This window comes from Chrysochloris asiatica, unplaced genomic scaffold, assembly GCF_000296735.1.
Source record: "Chrysochloris asiatica unplaced genomic scaffold, ChrAsi1.0 scaffold00081, whole genome shotgun sequence".
In the NCBI taxonomy this organism is placed as follows: domain Eukaryota; kingdom Metazoa; phylum Chordata; class Mammalia; order Afrosoricida; family Chrysochloridae; genus Chrysochloris; species Chrysochloris asiatica.
Genome location: NW_006408599.1, coordinates 11220871 through 11241921, shown reverse-complemented (window position 1 = coordinate 11241921; position 21051 = coordinate 11220871). Strand labels below are relative to the sequence as shown.

Here is a 21051-nt window from a genome sequence, read left to right as displayed (position 1 = left end):
GAGGGAGAGGGTCTGTGTGCTGGTGGCCAGCGGGGGACGGGGCGGGGGGGACGGGGTGTGTGGCGTGTGGGGTGTACCCTTTGATTGTTTGATGATGCATGCAGGGGATTGTGATTATTGCAATGAAACAAAATACAATAGGATGAATGTAAAGATAAAAAACAAAACAAAACAAAAAAACCCAGTATGGAGCACAGTTTGACTTTGGCACTATGAGTTGGAATAAACTCAACAGCAACTTTCTTTCCCAGGTATTCAAATGGCTGTGGAATCCATAAGTAGATGGACTAAGGAAGGAAAGAAGGAAGGAATGATGGCTGGATGAATTTGGCTCTGAGGGCTGCTGCCCCATACCTGCTGTCCCGCTGTACCCCTCCACCTTCAGCTTGTAGCGTGTCCTGGCGTCTCCAACACTGAACCTGTCATAGACCGCATAGGCTGTCTCTCCATGGTCCTGCAGGTCCACCCGGAGTTCATACTGCCCTTGGGTCGTGATTTTGTTCAGGTTGTCCAGCCCTGTGGAGAACAGGCAAGGTTGCTGAGGAAGCCCGAGCTGCTGAGGTCTTCATTTCCACCCCATGCAACAGCTTCGGCTGCACTAGAAAGCGGCTGGTGCTACACAGACCTGGGCTTAAAGTTGGCTTGGCCCCTGGCTAGTGCAATGCAGAGCAAGGCATAGAAGGTTTCTGAGCCTCAGATAAAATCCAGCTGATCATCTTTACTCTGCCGACCTACTAGTGTATTGTGAAGATCAAAGGAGATAGGGACTGAAAGTACCTTTTAAGTTCTAAAGCCCTTCACAAATGAAAGACTGGATGATAGTGGGACAAATACTTCCAGCCCTGGCAACACTGCATAGAACAGTGCTCTGTATGAGGCAAGTTGCCAGAACGGGTCAGTTGCATGCCTGGGTGGATAAAAGCATTGTCCTGTTTTTGTAGCTTTCAAACTGCAGCTCAATTTGCTTATTAGTGAGATTCTTATGGGCAAGCAACCTCTCTAAGACAGTGTTTCTTCTTACACAAGATAGAGATAAAATCTACTCTGGGGAAGGGGATGTGCTAGGAGCTTTAGAGGTGGTGGGTGTAAGCATACCCATGTAGTCTTATAACTGTCTCAGGACCTAGTACGTAGGGCCAAAGCTGTCAGTGATATCAGTGAGGACAATTCTAAAAATGGCTCTGTGAATGCTTTAAAAGCCAGTGAATTCTTGTGGCCTGCTGGTTCTCCATCAGATTTTTAAGGTGAATGCAACAGAGCACAGAGAGGCCTTTTTGCTTAAGTATGCAAAATTCTGTGTCTACCATCAGAGCGAGTCCATATCTTGCCCATAGGTCACTGTGAGTCAGGACAAGTGAGAAGGAGGGCAGGAATGGACATTTGGGGACAGATTTCAATGTGAGGGCAGTATTACCAAGCCAGAATTCTTCTTTGAGGTCTCCAAATCCAGCAGCATAGGTCTTCCAGTTTCGATAGAAATCCTCCCGTCCATTGTTGCGTCTCAGGAACACCTAAAAGCACAACTGATGAGTCTGGGTGCACTTCTGCTACTGATGGGAAAAGAGTAGACCTTTATGAGTGGAAGAACAGTAGACAGTGGAGAGAAGACTAACTCCCATTCATCTCATAGACAGTAAACGTTCAGCTGAAGCTAAATCATGATCACTGCCAATTGCACTTCACAGAAACATTTGAGGAAGTTCAGATGACAGAAATAATTGTTAGGAAACTCATTTTCTCTACCTTTTATCTCCAGCTTTCTTTCCTTTTCTGCCATTTAATTGGTAATTACTAAGTGCTTTCACATGGCAGGCACTAACTTGGAAAACTCATGTGCATGGGTGTCTTCTCCCCACCCTGACCCACCCTTCATGCCAGAGATCCCTGGAATCCCTCTTGAATGTACTCACAATCCAGCCACCCCCATCAGAGGTCATGTCACAGTAGACTTTCAGGGACTGGGTTTTATTGCCGTTCAGATAAATGGTGTAGAGGCCAGAAGCCGTGTCTCCATTTAACATTGCTTGGGAGCAATCCCTGGGGAATGGATACAGGAGTCCAACTGTGGAATAAGAAAAAATAGAGATTCTTTCAGTAGGAGGAGGATTCAGGTAAGAACTTTCAAATGGCAGCTCAGCTGCTTATTGGCACGATTCCTATGGGCAAGCAGCGGGGTTTTGCTAAGGTTTTGTTTCCTCATGTGCAAAGTGCAGATGAAATCTGCTCTGTGGGGGCACTAGGAAGTTTAGAGGTTTCGTATATAAAGGAGTCATCTTAGTCCCTCATGTTGATGGAAGCTGGCAATGATGATCAGAGGGAGGAGAGCTGAGCACCGTGGGTAGCGTATGCTGAGTCATCCTTGGCTTCCATGGAGAAACCAAGGAGTACCCAATGAACACCCAGGGTCCTGGCCATCATGGCTGGACTTCTAACCCATGGTAGGTGGCCCACTGTGAATCAGGTCCCTTGATTAGGTGCAGGCTTCTTTGAAAATCTGATAAAAGATTTGAATCTTTGATTTGTTGTTGTTGTTGTTAAGTGCCGTCGAGTCGGTTCCGACCCATAGCGACCCTGTACAGGGTTTCCGAGGGTGTAAATCCTTACGGGAGTAGAAAGCCTCATCTTTCTCCCGCGGAGCAGCTGGTAGTTTCGAACTGCTGACCTTAAGGTTCGCAGCCCGATTCGTAACCACTACGCTACCAGAGCTCTAATCTTTGATTAGACAAACACATTTTAATTCATTATATGGCTGCATCTCAACCTCTTCAGGGGACTCTGAAGTCAGACACCAAGGTTCTAGTCCTGGACTTTCAACTTCCTTTCTGTGTGAAAAGTTATTTAACTGCTCTTGTGGAGAGATAAAACATTTAATGGAATTGTAGACAGAGACAGCCAGAATGCTGGGGATATTCCCAAATGCAATAAAGTGATAGGAAAAATGAAACCCGCAGTAGAAATGAACACCTATTTCAGTAGGTGTCTAAAAACTGGGCTAGCATAGTTTTTTCTCTGAATCTGAGCTCATATAATCCATGTTCTTATTATTAATTCGAGTTTACAGCTATTTATCTTCCTTTTGAGTTGTGCCCCATAAGCAAACGATGGTCTTAGCGCTATCATTATTTACCTGTTTATTTCACAGCCTAAGTCTGAGAACATCTCTCTGACAAGTGCATATTCTTTCCCTCAGCACTGGATGTAAGAGTGGAACAGAGGCAACACCTCCTCAGCAGATGGGAGCAGAAAGACTGGTGAATGAAGTGTGAGAGGTGGGAGGCAGTGCTGGGGTACCCTCTTTGTATCCTAGGCTCAGGGTTCTCTAAAGACCGGCTCCTCCCTTCCTCAGGAGTGGGCCAACAGAGCGTGTACATTTACCATCTGCAGTAGACGCCAAGATGCAGGATGCAGGGAGAAGTCCCCTGGCCCTGAAAGCCTACCTCTGACTTTAATTCACAGCATAGCCTTGAACAGATCATTGAGTTTCTGGGAGTCTTCTGTTTCCTCACTAGAAAATTGGGCACAATAACTGGGAACCCCTATACTAGTTTGCTTATGAAGGTAAAAGATCTTTGTAAACCTTGAAGTGTTGAAGCATAGGGGAAGGGACATTGAGCTAACAATGAACTCTAGACAAAGGGCCACTTATTGGACTAGAAGTTCAAATACAATATCTTATTTAACCTACACAGGGGTCTTGTGAGAAAGGGATTGTTATAAATCCCATTGTATATAAAACAGAGGCTTGTACAATGAAAGTAGTTTTCCTAAGTCACACAGAGCAAGTGGTAAAGATGGAAATTGATCCAGTTGTGCTATTAATCTTCCTTTCCTTTCACCATGGTGCCCATAACCTTCCACATCCACATTTTTTGGACTTCCAGGTGGTTGTCATTATTGGCAGATTCTGACTCTTGGTGACCCCATGTGTGTAGAGTAGAACTGTGCTTTATAGGAACTTTCAAGACAATCATAGGAACTTTTGGAAGACAATCATCAGGCCTGTTTCCTGAGGTGTGTTCAAACTGCCAACCTTCCAGCTAGTACAGTACTTAACTGTTTGTACCACTGAGGGACTAGGAATTCGTCTTTTAAGAGTTTTATTTGAAAAGTTTAAAGAGGAAGTAAACAGGGGTGTGTGTGTGTGTGGGGGGGGGGGGCGTTGACTCAGTTTCATAAAGTCAGAGTCTCAAGGCTTGGGTGCTCCCCAGAACCCCCTTACTTGTAGTAAAGATGGTCTGGACCAGCTGGCTCCTCAAGGGCCCATTCAAAGCCTGGATCCTGGCTGTGTAGTGGGTGGATGGGGTCAGCTCTGCAAGGCTGTAGGAGGTGGTATCTGGACCCACGATGACTTCCTATAAGCAGAAGAAAGGATAAACAGCTTTTGACCACAGAAATTCTCAGGGTAGACACTGCATGCATGCATTCATTCAGCACTTCATTCAGTCATTCAACGAGACTCTACTGAGTACCCATGCCGTGCCAGGCTCCATGCTGGGTTTTCAGAAATGGAGAGGGTGCCACATGAGCAAAGATCCTGGGGCCAGCAGACACAGAACCAATTAAGTCAGGTGCAGAGGAAATAACCTCAACCATATTGGATTTCAGGTTGTGGAGCAGTGCAAGAGTGGGCAAAGACCAGATTACAAAGGCCCTTAAATGGCAAGCTATGGAATTTGAAGTTTATCATGATAAGGAATTCAGAGCCCTGAAAGATTTTGAACAAGTGAATGTCATGAATCCAGTTGTTCTTTAACACCCTTTATCTGGTGGCAACATGAATCTCAAAGGGGCAAAAGTCTAGACTTTGAGACCAGTTAGCTAAGTGGCCCCCAAATATGGCTCCTGTCAATGAAGTCCTGGTGTGGTGCTGCGGGTTAATGCACTGGACTGCAAAGTCGGTTTGAATTGCAGGGTTGGTGGTTCAAGCTCACCAGTCACTCCTCAGAAACCCTATACAGGGTTGTTATGAGTCAGAATCAACTCAATGGCACTTCACAACAACAACAACCATGGATCCCTGGGAAGCTTTAAAACCATATGATGTCTGTGCCCCATCCTAGACCAACTGAATTCTAATAACTAGAAGAGGGACCAGGCCAGGGGTATATTTAAGAAGCTTCTGGATGATTCTGATGTGCAGTCAGTTTGGGGTTCTCTGGAGTCAGAAGATGACTATAGTAACTCAGGAGACATGGCAAGATGAATACCTGAGCTGCCCCAGTGTATCTCCTTCTGGGAAAGGCAGATGTGTGTAGCTGCTGTAAGACCTATGCTCATTCCTTTGCGCACTTGTGGCTGGTTGCCTTGCTGTTACCCCGAGGAGGTCATTGGTTTCAGATTTCAGGAGATCTTCTTTCTTTTTAAAGTTATTTCTTGAATTCCAATTCCTATGAGACCACTTTTAACAGATGACCGTGGTGTCTGGGATTGGAATTCTCCCAGCACTTCTTGTAAAACAAATACGGCCCTGCTCTCTGCAACCTGTAAACATGGCAGACTGGGTTTGTTGTTGTTACATGCTGTTGAGTTGGTTGTATAGGGTTTCTGAGGAGAGACTTGTGGGTTTGAACTATCAACCTTCTGGATAGCGGTCCAGTGCTTATCCTATAGTGCCACATCACCCCATCAGGACAATGACAAATGAGCTTGGCTCTCCTGTATCCTGGCAATGGGCAGGTGTGCCAACCTGATTTTTCTTATTAGGGAATTAAGCATCAGATAAAAGTTTTGCTTTCAGCAGCAGGGAAAGGTCTCCCAACACCCTGTTCAGAAGTCTTTCTCCCATACCACATTGCTTTTCTTGAGTGAGACATACTAAGCTGGGATTGGACATGCATGAAGTAAATGGATGTCCTTTTCATATCAATGGCCCAGTGACCTTTGGGAGGCTCCAGTTCTGGTTCCTAGGAGCAGGATCAATTATCAGGTACAGAGCTGAAATGATCAAATTGCTTTGGTATTTGATCAATTACCAGTCAGCTCTTTACGCTGCCTGGCAAAGCTATTTCCTAGACAATTATGGTAGATTGGAATGAGAATGACTGTTTTGGTAATCACGAAAATCCTAGAATGCCTGACAAGGAGGAGACCTAAAAAATCAGAGTTCTATTTATACATTTTACAGATGTGAACACTGATACCCAGAGAAGGAAGCACTTACCTCAGTTCACATAGTGAGTTAGTTCACTGTTGGACCAACCCTGGGAATGGCTATGAGAGTAATGTAAATTATATACCCACTGGTAGCGTAGTGGTTACGAATCGGGCTGTGAACCATAAGGTCAGCAGTTCGAAACTACCAGCTGCTCCGCGGGAGAAAGATGAGGCTTTCTACTCCCGTAAGGATTTACACCCTCGGAAACCCTGTACAGGGTCACTATGGTTCGGAACCAACTCGAAGGCACTTAACAACAACAACAAAGACATGTGACACTTAGCAACAACAACAACAACAACAAAGAAATGTTAAAGTCCTAACCTCTGATGTCAGTGGATATGGTTAAAATAAGAGACGGTGCAGTGTGTGATTCAGAAGGTATAGCATATAGTCCAGTTCCTACTAATTTTTTTCTCTAACTCCCCAGTTGCCCTGGACTTAAGGAATTATTGTTGTTAAGTGCTGTTGAGTTGGTTCTGACTCATAGCAACCCTGTATAGGGTTTCTGTGGAGCAGGGGTAGGCTTAAACAGCCAATCTTTTAGTTTGAAGTCCTGTGATGATCCTGCAGTGCCACACGAGAATTAGAGGAATAGCACAAGTATAATTTGTCCCTACTCTGGGGATAATAAAAATGCTTCAAAACAGCAAAAGGGAGTTGTTTATATACTTCCAGATACCTTGACTGTCCCGTCAATGGATTCGTAGACCAGGAGGTAACCGGTTACAGATGCCCGTGGGCGTTGCCAGGTGAGTAGGGCAGTTTCAGACTGAATCTTACTAGCAGTCAAATCTCCTGGAGAATCCAGATCTGCAGAAGAAGACATTTAATTTTAAGTCAGCAAGTGTAGGGCAAAAATCCCTGGCTAGAAATCAGGAGGCCTGAGTTGAAGTCCTTTTCACTGTCTGACCTTGGACTACAACTTTCTCTCCCCGTCCATAAAGGAGGGAGATGAGCCATGTAATTTCCAAAGACATAACATCTACATGTGGTTCACCTTGTCCTGAGTCCAACATTGTGTTGGGTGAATTTTGGAAGAAAGATGCAGCTGTGAACATAATTGTCAGCCCTCTTTGTTTCTAAATAAAAGGGCAGTTGGATGTTAAGGTTGACACTCACTCAAACTCACCCACTTCTTTCCTTGCTGAAGTTTGTAAAGCAATCTCAATGTATAAAAAACTCTGTGGACATCTAGGAAAACTTGCCTTAAAAATCTCTTAAAAGTGTTTCCCTGCCTAGAATATGGATCATTAAGTACTGGGTTTAGGGCCAGTGGGGACTGGTTTTCCACTTAAAAAGTCTTCATCTTAAAATCTTTTTCCTGGTCTGTGGGGAGACCAAGGTCATTTCAGTTCAGAAGGAAATGGTGTGTTTCTTAAGTCCTTCACTGAGTGGGCATTGGTGAATTTAGCTGCTGTTGATATCAGCATAATGCAAGAAAGAGGAGTTGTAAGGTTTACTGTATAAGATGGCAGCTGCGGGTGGGCATCTCAGAAAAGAGAGTTACCAGTTTTTGATGTTTCCTGACCTGTAGTGAACTTGGTAGTGACAGCTGAGCTCTTCTGTGGCCCTTTCTCTGCAAAGATCCTCAGTGTGTATTCCGTGGCAGGCTGGAGGTCAGTCAGCGCAAACTCCACTGTGTTCCCAGACACTGTGCGTGTAATTTCTGGCACTAAACAAGAAATAGACATACAAGGCAGTTAGTTACTCCATGCAGTATGAACCACTGATGGACTTGGCAAATAGCACACCCAGAAACTTTCAGTGACCCTGCAGACAAGCAGATTTGATTTCGGCAATGACTCACACCCTTTCTCTCTCTTGAGTGCTCACCTCATATGCAAAGAGTTTATCATATGGAGACTGGATTTTTCCAGGCACCAAATCAGAAAGAAGGGGAACTTGGGTCAGCTGTACCTGCTGGAACAGCTTTGCTGCCAAGACAGCAATGAGCTAGAGGATCATTGCAGGTAACATTCTAAAGCCTCAGGCTATCCATATTCAATTTGTCCTGTTACTCACTCTCCTCTCTTTTACTGACTCACACATCCTTTTATGATTTGTCAAATTTTGTCAACTCATTAAGCTGAGGGATCACACAAATTGGGCAAGAACCACCACACCTGCCAGAATCTAGTTACCACGTCTCAGTCCCACCGCATCAAGCCCAACTCAGGAAATGAAGCCAGGGTGCCCAGGTGTATTCACTTATATTCTAATCATAGGTGACCAGTCGTCTGGTTGGCTGGGGACTAAGGGATTTCCCAGGGTATCAGTGACCCCACACACAATGGGATGAAATGAAGCCAATGAAATGAAGCCGTGTCCTGCACCATCCCCATGAGAAGTTACAGTTCAGACCTTTGTGATCCATTGGGTTTCTTTTGGCTGATTTTCAGAAGCAGATCACCAAGTTTTGCTTCCTCGTCCATCTTAGTCTGGAAGCTGTGGTAAAACTTAGTCTGGTCCCTGGCAAAAGGGTACAAGTTGATCCCCCATGTGCCATCTGCCAGCCCCTGTGCACCAAACCATTTGCTAGCCATGCCATCTATAGTTTTCATAATTCCCAAAAACCCTGATTTCTTTTCAGTACTGGGTTCAAGGGATCTCATTTTCTCTGACTTGGAAGAATGTACTCACAGGGAACACTTAAGAATTGGAGCAGAAAAAGAATACATTTATTCAAGTTCAATTTCTTTCCTGTGCTTGCAAAGAATTTCCTTAGGTGGTTGCCAGGACTGAATTATGATTTTCAGAGGCCCTCGGTACAGACACGATTATGGTGCCCTCTTGTATTATCACTGAAAATAAAATAATACTGAGCCATAAAATGTGAAACTTACATAGGCTGGAAATTAAAAGAGTAACTTTGGTGTTTAAAGTAACTCATTCCAAAATTATGGCTTTGTTCACGGTAAAGGAATGTTTCTTCTTCCTCTCTCTCTCATTTTTATTTTACTTTCTGGTGGCCATGCTTTGCTGGTGTGCTAAACAAGGTTTATTCTGCTTTTTTGAATCCATCAGTGAAGGTGGTGGCACAAGCAAAGAAAAAGGATTTCTCTTTGAGTTTTCTGCAACTAGGTGGTCTCCTTTGTGGTCTCTGAGGAGGTGACCACCCCTACCCTTGCTGCCCAGCATGGCCTGAGGCAATCTCTTTTAGAATTTAGATACTGGACTCTGTCAGAGATGAGAGCTGTTTCCTAGAGAGGGTGGCTTGTTCTAGGAGGCAGAGAGACCAGCTGGAGTGGAGAAACAGGCTGGGAAAAACACATGGGAGCTGAAGATGGACTTTCCCCCTTTACATGACTTATTAAAATCACTTAGTGCAAATGCAGCACTTAGGCATTGTTTTGAATGTACTTCTTTTTTTTTATGATGGTGCCCTAGTGAAACTAAGACAAATGTATTTTTGAGAGAACTTTTTTGAAGCTATCTTTGGTCAGAGACATTTTTAAGCACATTTTTTTTTTTTTTTTGGTTTGGAATAAACCCTCTATGTATGAACTGAAACCCTAGTAGCAATCTCTTTTTATGTACCCTGGTATTCTGAAAAATTAGTCATTGAAAACTCTATGGAGCACAGTTTTCTCTGACATACAAGGGGTCACCGTGAATTGACATGGATTTAATGGCAACTGATTTCAAGAGCCATAAGGACATTACTGATTTTTCCAACCATTGCCACCCTGTACCAAATGTGGTGTAGAGAAGAGAGAACAGAAAAAACTTCCAACAGAAGTGACATTCCTCGGGATGAGGACAGTGTGGGACAGGACCTTACCTCTCTCCCCTGTGTAGGAGATGACGTAACTGTCCACAGTGGCAATAGCCGGTTGCCACATGGCCAAAGCTTCTGAGTCGGTGATGTTGGCAGTCACCAGGCCAGACGGACCATCCAGAGCTGCAAAGAAAGGTGGTGATGTGTTAAAGAGATAGGCGGCCACAGAGTAGGATACGAAGCTGCAGTTGCCATGAACTCCAGGTGTTAGGACACAGTGCCAGCTGTATGGGGTGGCTCAGAGTCCTAGACTTGGAGGCAGACTCCTGCCTTTGTTGGCTGGGTTACCTTGGGGCCTCTTTTGTTGATTGGGGATTAAGGAATTTGGTGGTATAATGGATAAAGTGCTTGGTTGATATCTGAAAGGTTGGTGATTTGAACCCATCAGCACCATGGGAGAAAAGACCTACAAAGATTACACTAGAAAAATCTGTGAGTCAGTTCTACTTCGTCTTCTTGAGTTGCTACGAGTTAGAATGGACTCAACAACACACAACACACAACAGCATGGGGATACTAATTCTGTCTGGCCTTATCCCTGGTTCAATTTCGCTTTTCATATGATCTTGTGAGGGGAATGGTGCTGAAAAAAGGCTGAACTCATGGCAAAGAATATTATTCTCATTCGTATCATTTTCCTCAGGGAAAGAGTTTACAACAACACTGAGGTCTATATAATCCAGACAGCTCAAGGTTTTCTGGGTTTTGAACTATCTCTGTGTAGGTGGCTTGTAGGTAATATGGAGTCAGGATCTGGAGACTGGTGATTCTGACTTCTACCTTGGTGTTATGGACTGAGTTGTGTCTCCTCAAAATGTATGTTGTAAATCCTAATATAATATAATCTTATTTGCAAATAAGGGTTTCTCTGTTATGTGAATGAGGCCATGTAAGTGCAGGATGTATCTTAAACATAACCCATTTTGAAATATAGAACGAGCAGATTAGGAACAGAGGCAAGGAAGCACAGATGGGGTAAAGAGAGATACCACCTGGATCTCTCCAAAGAATATTGAGAAAAATCAAAGAAACAGATTTTCCCCTAGAGAAGATGGAACCTCTCACTGGAAGTGGTATTCCCAATTCAGACTTGTAGTCTCCTAATCAGAGAGAAGGAGTCCTGGTGTGGCTTTGTGGGATAAACACTGGACTACTAACCACAAACTCAGTGGTTCAAACCCACAAACCATTCCTCAAAAACCCTATACAGGGTCACTATGAGTTAGAATCAACTCCACGACACTTAACACCAGAAACAAATGGTGAGAAAATCAATTGGTGACTTGTTTGTGCTATTTTGTTACAGCAGCAGTAGATAAGTAAGACCATTGGTTTCTCTGCCTAGTGTCCATGTGCCCTTGGGGTAGTCATTCGCTGTCAAATGGTGGCTATTGTGAGGATTCACTAGACAGTGTGTATATGGTATGCTTGGGGAAGCCCTCAGTCACTGCAAATGTTATTGAAAATACTGTTTAACTTTTTCTGTCTTAGTGATGACTTTCATAAGACTTGAACTGGGAGGTATGCATATGCAAGGTATTTAGCCCTGGCCTCTTCCACTACCCAACATCTCCTTCTTAGAAGCCAACCTCAATATGATTTTTCTTCTGTTGCTTTCACATTCATTATCTGAAAACTCCCCAGATCAGCCTGGAAGGGTTGAGAGCAGCTACTATCTGCTCATTTTTAAGATGAAGAGCCTGAGCCTTAAGAGATACAATGACTGGTACAAGAATCAGGATGTCACTGTGTCATTCTGGGAACCCACATGGTCCCCACCAACGTCATTCCTGTTTCATCTTACATGTAGAGAATCTCCTTTAATGGGTGAAGACAATTGGATCTTGGGAGGAATTGCATTCAGCTTTTGCCATCTGTTGCCATGGAGAATCCATGAATGGAAGACTTCTTGGGGGGAAATAGAGCCTGTGTTGCAGAGTGGACAGGACTCTGGGTCCTGCTGGGGTATTTTAATTGCATAAAATCAAGTCTTTGGCTACTAGGATATTTTTAAAATTTCCTATGAGGTCCATTCTTTGGACCCCTATAATGGATTATACTGGGTAACTGCTCATATATCAAAGGGTAAATTGTTTAGAGACTTAGTTGTAACAGGCTGTCTGAACAGAAATTTTCCACTTCATTCTTCTTCAATGCAATTCATTATTTCTCCCGGTTTACAGTGTGCTGTGCAAATCAGGTTATAATAGGAAAATAAGCCTTTAGTTTAGTGGAGCACAGAGTTTAATGTCAGACTGACCTAGGTTCTTATTTGGTTCCAGTACTTATTAGTTATGTGGACTTGCTGAAGGTATTTAATTTCCCAGGTCTCAGTTTCTTCTGTGAAATGGGAATGATAATAGCCATGGGCATTAAACCTGAAAGGTTTATCAATAGTGCCTGGAATACAGTGCCTATCAAATCAAGAGGAGCTACTCTATAGCTATAACCATTATATGTCTAGGGAAGCAGGTGATGGACCAACATGCATACTTATTTCCATTGGCTTTACAGATGCAGTTCCCCCTTGTGAGACAAACGAGGTTATACTTATTTTATAAACAAGGACCCCAAGAAATTAACTGAGCTCATATCTCATGTAGCTTTAGGTGGTAGAGTTGGGATTTAACACAGGTTAGTATGATTTACAAACCTGGGCTCTTTCTTTCACAATAGTTCAGAATACTAAGGCCCAGGGAGACTGAGCATGTACTAAGGGTATCCAGCTCATAAAAGGCCAAAGCATGGGATCTGAGCTGAATGAAGCCTCTGACACTCCAAATGCAGCCTAGCAGGATTTCATAAATAAAAACTTAATTTCAGTTGTTGAATCTTGAGCAAAAATGCTGAAGTTGGGAAATCACATAGCATGCATAAGTCATCTCTGCAAAATCCAAAACAAAATAAAACCTGTAGTGAGTGATCCAGAGACGGGTTCACTTTCCTCAAAGCCCTTCATGGCAATGATGCTCACAAGGTACTCCATTCCAGGAATGAGTTTCACCAGTTGGGTCTGAGTCTGGGTTCCATCCACGGTGACCACTGAGGGTGTGCCTGGAACATGGGAGAAGCAAATCAGGAATGGTGAACCTTGTGGAAACTTATCTACTGTGGTCCCAATGAGTGGGCATATTCATTTAGAAATAAAATGATATCTTTATCCAATATCATTTTCTTGCCTTCTAATTTGTTCCTACCCTCTGGCAGAGTATAATGCTTTTTCCCATTGGTACAGATGCCAAAAACCAAGCCAGGAGAAGAAAAGAACATGATATCACAATGTACTAAAAATGGCTAGTTTCTGTTCAGTAGAGTTGGCAAGTTGCGACAATGTGATTTTCTTTATTTTAATTTTTTCTACAAAGAATACAAGAAGCTCACTATGTAATACATATCTGATCAATTGAATCTATTGTTCTAGCATAGGAATATATAGATTTTCTTCTGGGAAATTCTTGCTACTAGCAGGAATTCTATAATTTAAGAAAAGATGATGGTCCTAGTCAAATCTGTGCTCCTATACTTAAATCAGAGTTTATATTAGAATTTTAGAGCCATGGAAGAGTTTGTACATGTTGATCCAACTTCCTATCGAGGTGCCGGAGCATTCTTTTGAAGAGTTTACCTGCCATGCTCTCTCTGCACACTTTCAGTAGAAGGTATCTCACTCTGTCTTTAAACAGATTTGACTGCACTTCACTGTGATCTCTATTATAGCTCATGACATCTACATACAACTCCTCAGAAATTCAAAAGACAAATGCCATGGTCCCTGCATCTTTTTCTCTGCAGACTAAAACAGACCTGGGTTTTTAATCTGTTCCTTATGCAGTCTAGTCTTGAAGAGCTACACTTAAAGTCTGGCACCAGAACCAAATGTGTCAGCCATAGACTGACAGCCAGGAAGAGAGCGAGGGTCCTGTGTGCACGTCTCATGACACTTTAGTTTTATTCATGACGTCAGAGTGAGTACGTTTTTAGGCAGCTCTATGTCAAGAAATATGCTTTTGATTTGCCCATGGAAGCTCTGAATTAGCAACCCCAAAACTTCAAAGTCGCATGTTCTCCTTGCCAATACTGAAACCCATAGGTTTGGGGACTCAAGGATAAAAGCTCCTACATCAAGGTCAAGACTAGCTTTTCACATAAATGTCTGTTCAAAGAGGAAATGAGCATTGCTCTTAGACTCTCTTGTCATGGTGTCTCAACATTACTGGGCATCTGTTTCTCATGGGAGGAGCCCTTTTGGCATGGTTAAGCATTCAGTTCCTAATAGATAGATTAATGGTTTGAACCCACCAGCTGCTACCTGGAAATCTTCCTTATAGATTTAAGTAAGCCTTGCAAATGTTATGGGTGGCAATTCTATTCCATCCTATAGGGTCACTATAAGTGGACTTGACTTGATAGCAGTGGGCAAAGCAGGAAATCTTATACTAGAAGTAGTTTCTTCTAAGGATCTCAGACAAAACTGAAAAACAGACTCACGGCCACATTGTTCTCCTACAGGGTGGCTATTTGGTTTGAACCTCTGACCTTTCAGTTAGCAGCTGAGCACTTAACCATTATACCACTAGGGCTCCTAGGGGTCTCATAGCACTTTAAAAATGGTGTCTCTTCAAGAATAATTTTCTTTGGCTGTGATGCTTGGAAGAATAGTCACTAGTCTATTTTCCCAATTCTTCCAGGCTGCTTCCCACCTCCAACTGCATTACCTCCAATAATGGGCACGTAGGTAACCTGGAAACTCTCCACCTGGGCAGTGGGTGCTATCCAGCTGACAGTGGCTGAGTCTTCAGTGATGTCTGAGAAAATGATTTCCTTCGGGGTGCCCATGGCTGTTAAGGAGAAAGCACAAGGGAGACACAGAAACAATAAATGATCTTGTTCATCAGCCATTCATCCTGGAATTCGAATCCAGGAAAATTTAGACTCTAGACTTTGTATCCCAGACAGGCTTTTAGAAGGGTAAGTGCTGTGAATCATGGCCAAGTTATGACTTCATAGAAACAATGTTCTTTATTCAGGTACAGGGCCTGATGCTGTAGAGTAGCTATTAGATACCATTAAAGGGGGGATCTTAGCCACACAGTTGAGTTCTAAGAAAATGAAGGAGAGTGGTTTCATAAGTTGGAATTGCTCTCCTTTTATTTTTAGTCTATTTTCTAATTTTTATTTTCTACTTTCTTTTATTAAAGGGTTAAGAACCAAGAGGTATGAACTGCAGTTTTTTTCTTTTCAATTTATATGGTCCCTTCACCCAGGTTTTTCTTTACTCGATTCTCATTTAGAAACGCCTGTGAAGAAGATGTGGTTGTTGCCATTTTGCAGTGGAACAAACTAATGGTGAGTTCACCGGTAAATATTTCTGAGATGTAAACTTTCTGGGTCTCAGGACTGGGCAGCAGATTCCAACACAGCCTTGGGATCCTGGAAGCAAAGTTCACTTAGAAATTGACTTAGACAAACTCCTTCCCAGAATCAAAAGGAGATCCACAGCCAGGGAACCTCAGGAATAGAACCAAAACAAATACCCAACAAAACAGTGGGTCTACCTGGTGGGAAAGCCGTGCCTAGGAGGCAATCTTTGCTCCTTAATTACCTCCCCTCATGCCCAGTTTCCTTTGGCTCCTCTCTGTGTCGTTTTTGGCTTAGATTTTTGCCCTCTTCAGCTGACTAGGCCTAACTAGAGAATTCAGGAAACACTTTTCAGGTCTCCAGAGAACTCACTTCCTCATCCTTTCCCCTCTCCAGCCCACATTGATCATTAAGTTCTGAAACCCACAGTCCTCTTTGGGGAGGTTTTTCTTTTTCCTCAACCAAGACATCTCCTCCTACGGCATTCTCCTGTGACCTAACAACCACCCCCAGACTCTGTGGGTGCTGCATTTCTGCCCTCTCCTTGGAAAGCTTGGGAAACCACAGAACTCTGGAGCCTGGAAGACTGTCCAAAGCCACTGAGAGACTAGGCAACATTGACCAGACTCCTTCACTTCTGTGAGCCTCAGTTGGTGCATCTCTCCAGTGGGGAAAGCAGTTTCCTCCCATTGGTAGGCTGTGGCAATTTGATGAGATAATGGAAAGAAAACCTGTAATGTAGTATCTGGCCTGCACAAAGAATTCAGTAAACACAGTTGCCCTCCCTGTACTTTTCCATGTGATACTTTCTTCTGTGGGCCATCCTAGATTTTGAGGCAGGCCCCAGGAAAGATCCATGGAAGGCCAGCTGAGAAAGACACACCAGTGAGCTGCATAGACTCAAGAACTGAGGGCTGCCCTGCTGCCAGATGGGTCACTCTGACTTCCTCCCTGACTGCAAATCCCATTGGTTCAAGCTCTGATACAGTTTAGAAGGTGAGGCAAACCACAGCTTTCTGCTATCTGTCAGGATTACCATCTGTAAAAGAGCAATGGTATCTGCCTCCTCTTTTAAGCCTCAAGAGTAACTAGGGCATGTGGTGATAATAGTGGTGGCAAGAAGGTAGTTATATGTAACCTGAAGGAAGGGTGCACTAGTGTTGAAATTCTAGAGTCAAGGAGAATGAGATATTCTGGCTTTCTCCTCCTTCCATGAATAGGATGACTCACAAGTCTCCAGCTTCACTGCAGAGTAGAAGATGGAAACTAAAGATGGAGCCTCACAGAATAACTAAATTGCAGCCATTGAAAAGATGGGAGACATATGCAAGGCAATGCCACATGCCTCTTTCCAAGGAGACAATTGGTTTCCAAAAGTCTCTCCATTATGAAAACATCTGGAATCGCTACAAACTCTCAAGGAGGTTCAAGAGAGCTGTTATTTGCTCTCTGCATAGAGTCGATTCTCAAAATTTGGAGTCAAAAATCAAATAAACAATCAAATCAATTCTGGCTCCTTGTGACAAAGTAGAATTGTTTCATAGAGTTTTTTTGGCTGCAATGTCCTTAAAAAAGGTGTATATACCTTTCATTATGTGTCCATTTAAAAAATGTATTTCTTTTTTCAACATACTTCTGTTGAACAGTTACCATATGCTAGGTCTTGTGTGAAACTTAGTGGACAGCTGTTGGAGCCAATATAATTTAAGAGCAGCGATATTAGACTTAGACTGGCCTGGTATGAGTACTACTTCTGGCCTTCCTAACTGCAGACATTTGACCCTTTGGGTCTCAGTGTCTGCATCTGTGAGATGTGCCTGAATGTGGTATTAATCTCGTCTGGCCAGGTCACAGAGATTCAGCGAGGTGAAGTGTGCAAGCCACCTTGCTCTCTTGATGGCAACTATGATGGGTTTCATCATTATGTTTCTGGGCATGGGGGTGGGGGTGGGGGAGATGACATGTGAGTCTGAGCCAGAGGCACCAAGCACTAAGAGGCCAGTTCAGAAGGAAGAGAATTGCCAACAAGTGTCTTCAAACTCCATGGGCACAATGCAACTCTGAGGTGTGTTGGCTCTAGGGAATCTGAACTGGAATCGTGTATAGAGATGCCTGGATGGGAAAGACAGGGCAAGGATGGAACACATGCAAAGAGTTAGGAGAAAAGGGCTTACTCACATTGACTTCATCTAGAAGACAGGACTAGCACTGGGTGTTTGGGGTGGGGATGGAGGAAGGTGAAAAACCATTTCTGATTTTTCTCTCTAAACCCCTAGGGTGGGCTGTAGGAAGCTCCAGAAGAGAATGACAAAGACATCTTACCCTGTTGTTAGACTATCTTTTTCTGCCTACTCTGGGGACTTTGGACAGATGAATGTTGGCATTTAATTCTTTGGAGACAAATGGAGCTCCTGTCAACTCTGAGTCTCCCAAAGAAGGACCAAGACAATTATAATGAAGGAGCCCATGCAAATGCAGGGACTGAAGTACAGAGGAGACAATATTAATGATAGCCCAAGTGTATGGGACTATCTCTGAGATTCACTAATAATTACAAATAAAGCAAAGTGTAGAAGAATGGGTAACATGTCAATGATTGTAGCAATAGAAGGTAAATTTATATTTAGTTTTTACTATTTATATAGCATATTTTTGGATGAATATACAAGAAATTGCTAACATTATTAGTAAGCTCTGAAAAGGACAACTGGGTGGTAGGTAGGGCTACAGTAGAATAAAGATTTCATTGTATATTCTTTTTTAAACTTTAATTTTGGACTAAGTGGCCAGTTAAAAATTAAATTTTTAATTAAATTTACATTAAATTACTCACATATAGTAATAGCTAATATTCTTACTATGGAGAAACAAATTCTGTGAATTCCTTGACATTTATGGTCTAAGTTAACCCTGTGTCTGACCTTTGATGTAGTCTATTTTACAGATGAGGGAATTGACGCTCAGAGGGGAAAAGAGAGTCACTCACAGTCACACAGATGGTAGGAGGCCAAGCCAAGATTAGACTCCAAGAATCTCTCCAGAGACTACACACATGATCACTAGGTTACACTGCTTCCAACTCCCCTCCCTGCCACCCTGGGTGACTCAGAGCCACAGCCTATGCTTAGGGAGAGGGGTCTCTCAGGGAGAGGAGGACAAAGAGGAATACAACATCACATAGAAGGGCCTGCAACAGTATAAAGGAGCAAAGAGAGAAGTGCAGGAAGGATGGAAAACAAAAGAGAAGCTTTATAAAGGTGAGGAGGTGCAGATGGAGATTAGACATCTTTACTGAAAATCCCCTTGCTTGCTTATCCTTTTCCTACTACATGAATGCACGTGTGTAGGCACACCGATCTACACCCACATTCCCTTTGGCTGGGAAATAACAGAGCCCCCAAGAAGGAAATCAAAGAGAAGTCTTTCTGAAAGATCAGGGTCTGTCTTTCCTTTTGTTCTTTAAAAAAAAAACAAAAAACAAAAAAAAACCCCAGCAATTCATGATTATTCATTCTCTCTTTTTCTTTAAAACTGCAGGGCCTCTGGAGGGGGGAAATCACCAGAACAAAATCAGTGATCAGAAGTCAACTTTGAAAAGTGCTTTTAAGCCAAGGTCAAACTCAGGCTTTGCCTCTGATCTGGAGTCGCTTTATTGGCAGCCATATGGAGGAGCCCTGGGCCCGTGTCCCAGGAATGGTGCTAACAAGAAACAGGGCTTCTCCTCTGACTAAATCGCTGCCTGCATTTCAGCGTTGGCTCATCTGCAAATACTGACTATGACTTCTAGAGGTGGCTTCTTGGAGCTTGTTAGGTTCTCGAACTTGGTATCTTAAAATACCCATTTCAGACAAAGTGGAGAGTGTTTTATTATCTTATTTTCCATATCTGCCAGAAATGGTAGGTACATATGAGGATTCAACAAGGTTATGGAAAACAATCCTATCATCTTTTCCATGAAATTTCTAGAGCCTCCTCGTAGATTAATTGGTTATCTATGCTCTAACCAGCTAATAGTTGTTGTTGGTGTGCCATGGAGTTGATTCTGACTCATAGCAACCCTGTATAGGTTGTTCAATGCTGTAAATCTTTCTGGGAGCAGAAATTCTCACCTTTCTGCCGAGGAGCAGTCGACAATTTCAAACTGTTGACTTTGAGGTTAGCCAACCCAACTCACAACCACTACGCTACCAGAGCTTATAGTTAGCACTATTAAAATAAGTTGACCATTTGAGTTCTACGTCTAATCTAGCTTTGCAATCTTAGGCAGGTCACCCAACCTTTCTAGACCTCAGAGTCTTTTCTACAAACAGAAGCGACTGAGCTACATCATTCCTCAGGTCCATTTGACCTCTACCTGTGAGACTTTGTGTTTCTTTTCTTAGCATCCTCTGTGAAGCAGCTGGCTCTAGTGAATGACAAGTTTCTGCATCTCCCTCAGCTTTCTGAAGGCATTCACCCCATCTGTTGTAGACTTTTCCTTTTAAAGATTCATGTTATTCTTAGTACAATTATTATAAACAGTCATGTTATTAACCATCCTTCTTTTTCTGATTTTTGCCTCCCTCCTTGAATCAACATGACTCACATGGACAAGAGCTTTCCTTTTTGCCTTGAAGTGCCTTTTAGAGTTCTTATGAATTAAATAATGTTAGTAAGCTCCATGAACCACAGCAGCGATACAAACACATCAACTTTGCTAGCTTCCTGCTGTTTTCCTTTACTGACCACAGTACTGATATTCACATGCAGCATTTTATATATTAACAGTAGAGGTGGGGATGCCACTCTCCATCAGTGCCTGGAGGTTGTGGATAGAAGGTTTGACTAAAGAACAAGAAAACATATGCCCGGATAAAGTCTGATGAGATAATATAACAATGTCATGATTATAATGATATATTAATGATAACAATGAAAATGCAAACAGCACTCATTTGCTGAGCCCTTGCTTGCTATGGGCTAGACCCTCTGCTATGTGCTTTACATGAATTGTCTTGTTTAATCCTTACAACCCTATGAACTAAATAACATCCTCTGTTTGCAAAAAAGATTTAATCAAACTGTTCCAGGCCACACAGAGCTAAGATCTGAACCCAGAATCAAAAGCTTTTTGTTAGCCTTTGAGAAGGAGTGCCCTACCCCCCCCATCATTCCTTTTCTCTGTCCTCTCCTGTTTGTTTACGGTACCTGTTCTTGCTATGACACTGACTGGTTGGGACCGCCTTCCATTGCTTATTCCATAGAGTTCAATTTCATATTCAGTGGCCCCTTTGAGGCCTGTTATGTCCCTCGTACGTTCAGGGGCAAGGAGAGTTATTTCCAGTGGTTCAGATTGCTTTTTGGTATCTCTGATTTTGAGAACAAAACTGTCGAAGACTTCTTCATCAGCTGTCCAAGACAGACGGAAACCGTCTGGAGTGGCATCTGAAACCAGAAGGTTGTCAACTTCTGGCTCGGCTTCTGAAGAGGGAGAAAATGGTTGGAGAAGGAGGAAAGAAAGAGAACATTATTTACCACTAGCCAGTGCAATCTTCTGCCCAGTGGGGGTATCAGTATACGGTGATGCCTGGGCTCTCAGAGATAGAAGTGTCCTGAGATACCGAAAATAAAATGATTCAACATTAACAAGTCTAGGAAAGGAGAAAGATGAGTTGACACATTCAATACAAGCCAAATGTTTGCTTGCATATGTGAGTTTTGTCTAAAAGCAAATCTATAAATCCACATCTGGACTCAGCATTGGTGCCTGTCATGCATT

At 43.0% G+C, this 21051-nt stretch overlaps 1 protein-coding gene across 1 annotated transcript in view; it reads right to left on the bottom strand.

Annotated features, from left to right (window-relative positions):
• Window positions 1–21051, bottom strand: part of TNC (tenascin C) — a 71985-nt gene that overhangs the window by 9005 nt on the left and 41929 nt on the right. Inside the window, exons 16-25 of the mRNA XM_006865684.1 lie at window positions 20481–20753; window positions 14651–14773; window positions 12846–12989; window positions 9939–10058; window positions 7686–7829; window positions 6837–6967; window positions 4220–4352; window positions 1911–2062; window positions 1415–1511; window positions 355–516 (exon numbers count right to left, since the gene is read on the bottom strand). Coding sequence (XP_006865746.1) covers window positions 355–516; window positions 1415–1511; window positions 1911–2062; window positions 4220–4352; window positions 6837–6967; window positions 7686–7829; window positions 9939–10058; window positions 12846–12989; window positions 14651–14773; window positions 20481–20753 — 1479 coding nt within the window. The remainder of the gene's footprint in view (window positions 1–354; window positions 517–1414; window positions 1512–1910; window positions 2063–4219; window positions 4353–6836; window positions 6968–7685; window positions 7830–9938; window positions 10059–12845; window positions 12990–14650; window positions 14774–20480; window positions 20754–21051) is intronic.